The 1,346-nt window shown below is 50.6% G+C and overlaps 1 protein-coding gene across 1 annotated transcript in view; it reads left to right on the top strand.

Annotated features, from left to right (window-relative positions):
- Positions 1-310: 310 nt before the first annotated feature.
- Positions 311-1,346, top strand: part of LOC140335109 (heparan sulfate glucosamine 3-O-sulfotransferase 6-like) — a 40,469-nt gene continuing 39,433 nt past the window's right edge. The window contains exon 1 of the mRNA XM_072417500.1: positions 311-977. Within this exon, the coding sequence (XP_072273601.1) occupies positions 517-977 (461 nt within the window). The 5' untranslated portion in view covers positions 311-516. The remainder of the gene's footprint in view (positions 978-1,346) is intronic.

The raw sequence follows: 1,346 nt of genomic DNA, 5'->3' as shown, positions 1-1,346 counted from the left end.
ATGATGATGATAATGAAGAGGATGATGATGATAGTAAGGAGGAGGCTGAGGATGGTGATAATGAGGGGGATGGTGATCATGAAGAAGAGGAATATGATGGTGATAATGAGGATGGGGAGTATAATGATAATGAGGAGGAGGATGATGGTGATAATGAGGAGGAGGATGATGTGGGGTAGTATAATGATGTAGGAGGAGGGTGTGTGGGTCCTCCAGCCTCCATGCACTCCCCCTGAGCAGCACATTGCCCTGATGATGAGGATGATGAGGAGGAGAAGGAGGAGGATGATGATGACGAGGAGGAGGAGGATGCAGTCCATGTGCAGAGCAGTCAGTGTGTTGTCCCCCAGCTCCTCATCCTGCGGCTTCCCTGGATCTACAGAAGCTCGCAGCCTGGATCATGCAGCCTCAGCACCGGGCTGCCTGTGCTAGGAGGACTCCCAGCTGGGTTGCCCCATAGCCTGGCACCGGGCACAGCTGTACCATGCCTGCCACCCCCGGCCCCCAGCCCCACTCATGGGATGTGGCACCCTGACCCCTCCGATCGCTCCTGCAGGGCACCTGGAAGCGCTGAGGGCTCAGCCCAAAGTCTCTCTCCTGCTGACTATGATCCTCCTCTTCACTTTCTTCTTCTACTGCCTGAGCGGCTCGTGTTGTGACTCCCAGCCCATGGAAGCCGGGGGCTTAGCGCAGCGCTCGTCTGTACATAGAAGCCAGGCGGAGGAGTCGGAGCCGACCCGGCTGCTGGGAATTCAGCGATCGGAGCTGAAGAGGAACAGAACGATGGTCGGCTCACCCGGCAACAATCACAGCAACTACGGGACTAAAACATTTCCACAAGCCATCATTGTCGGGGTAAAAAAGGGGGGAACCCGGGCTCTGCTGGAGTTCCTAAGGGTGCACCCCGATGTCCGGGCGCTGGGCGCCGAACCCCACTTCTTCGACAGGTGTTACGACAAGGGGCTGGAGTGGTACAGGTGAGATTAGCGATAAATATCGCCCGATAGTCAGTGGGTGTAATGTATCGATTATCTATAATCTGATGTAAAAGTCTGCATCTATCTATCTATCTAATATTATTATTATTATCCATGGATCTATCCCTGTTTATTTATCTCTCTATATATATTTCTGTACCCGTCTATGTCTTCATCTCTATCTGTCCTTTATTCTATCATTCTCTCTATAAAATCTGTAGATTTCTATAACTATCTCTCTGCCTTTCCCTCTCTCTATTTATTTATTTATGTCTATCAGATATCTGTTCTCTTCTTTCTCCATCTCACTCCACATCTTAGTAACTCTCTGATTCTTTTCTTTTCTCTCTCTCTCTCTCTCTCTCTCTC

The sequence above is a fragment of the Pyxicephalus adspersus genome, chromosome 7, assembly GCF_032062135.1.
Source record: "Pyxicephalus adspersus chromosome 7, UCB_Pads_2.0, whole genome shotgun sequence".
Taxonomy (NCBI): Eukaryota; Metazoa; Chordata; class Amphibia; order Anura; family Pyxicephalidae; genus Pyxicephalus; species Pyxicephalus adspersus.
Note: the sequence above shows the minus strand (reverse complement) of the source record. Positions and strands in the feature narration are given on the sequence as shown.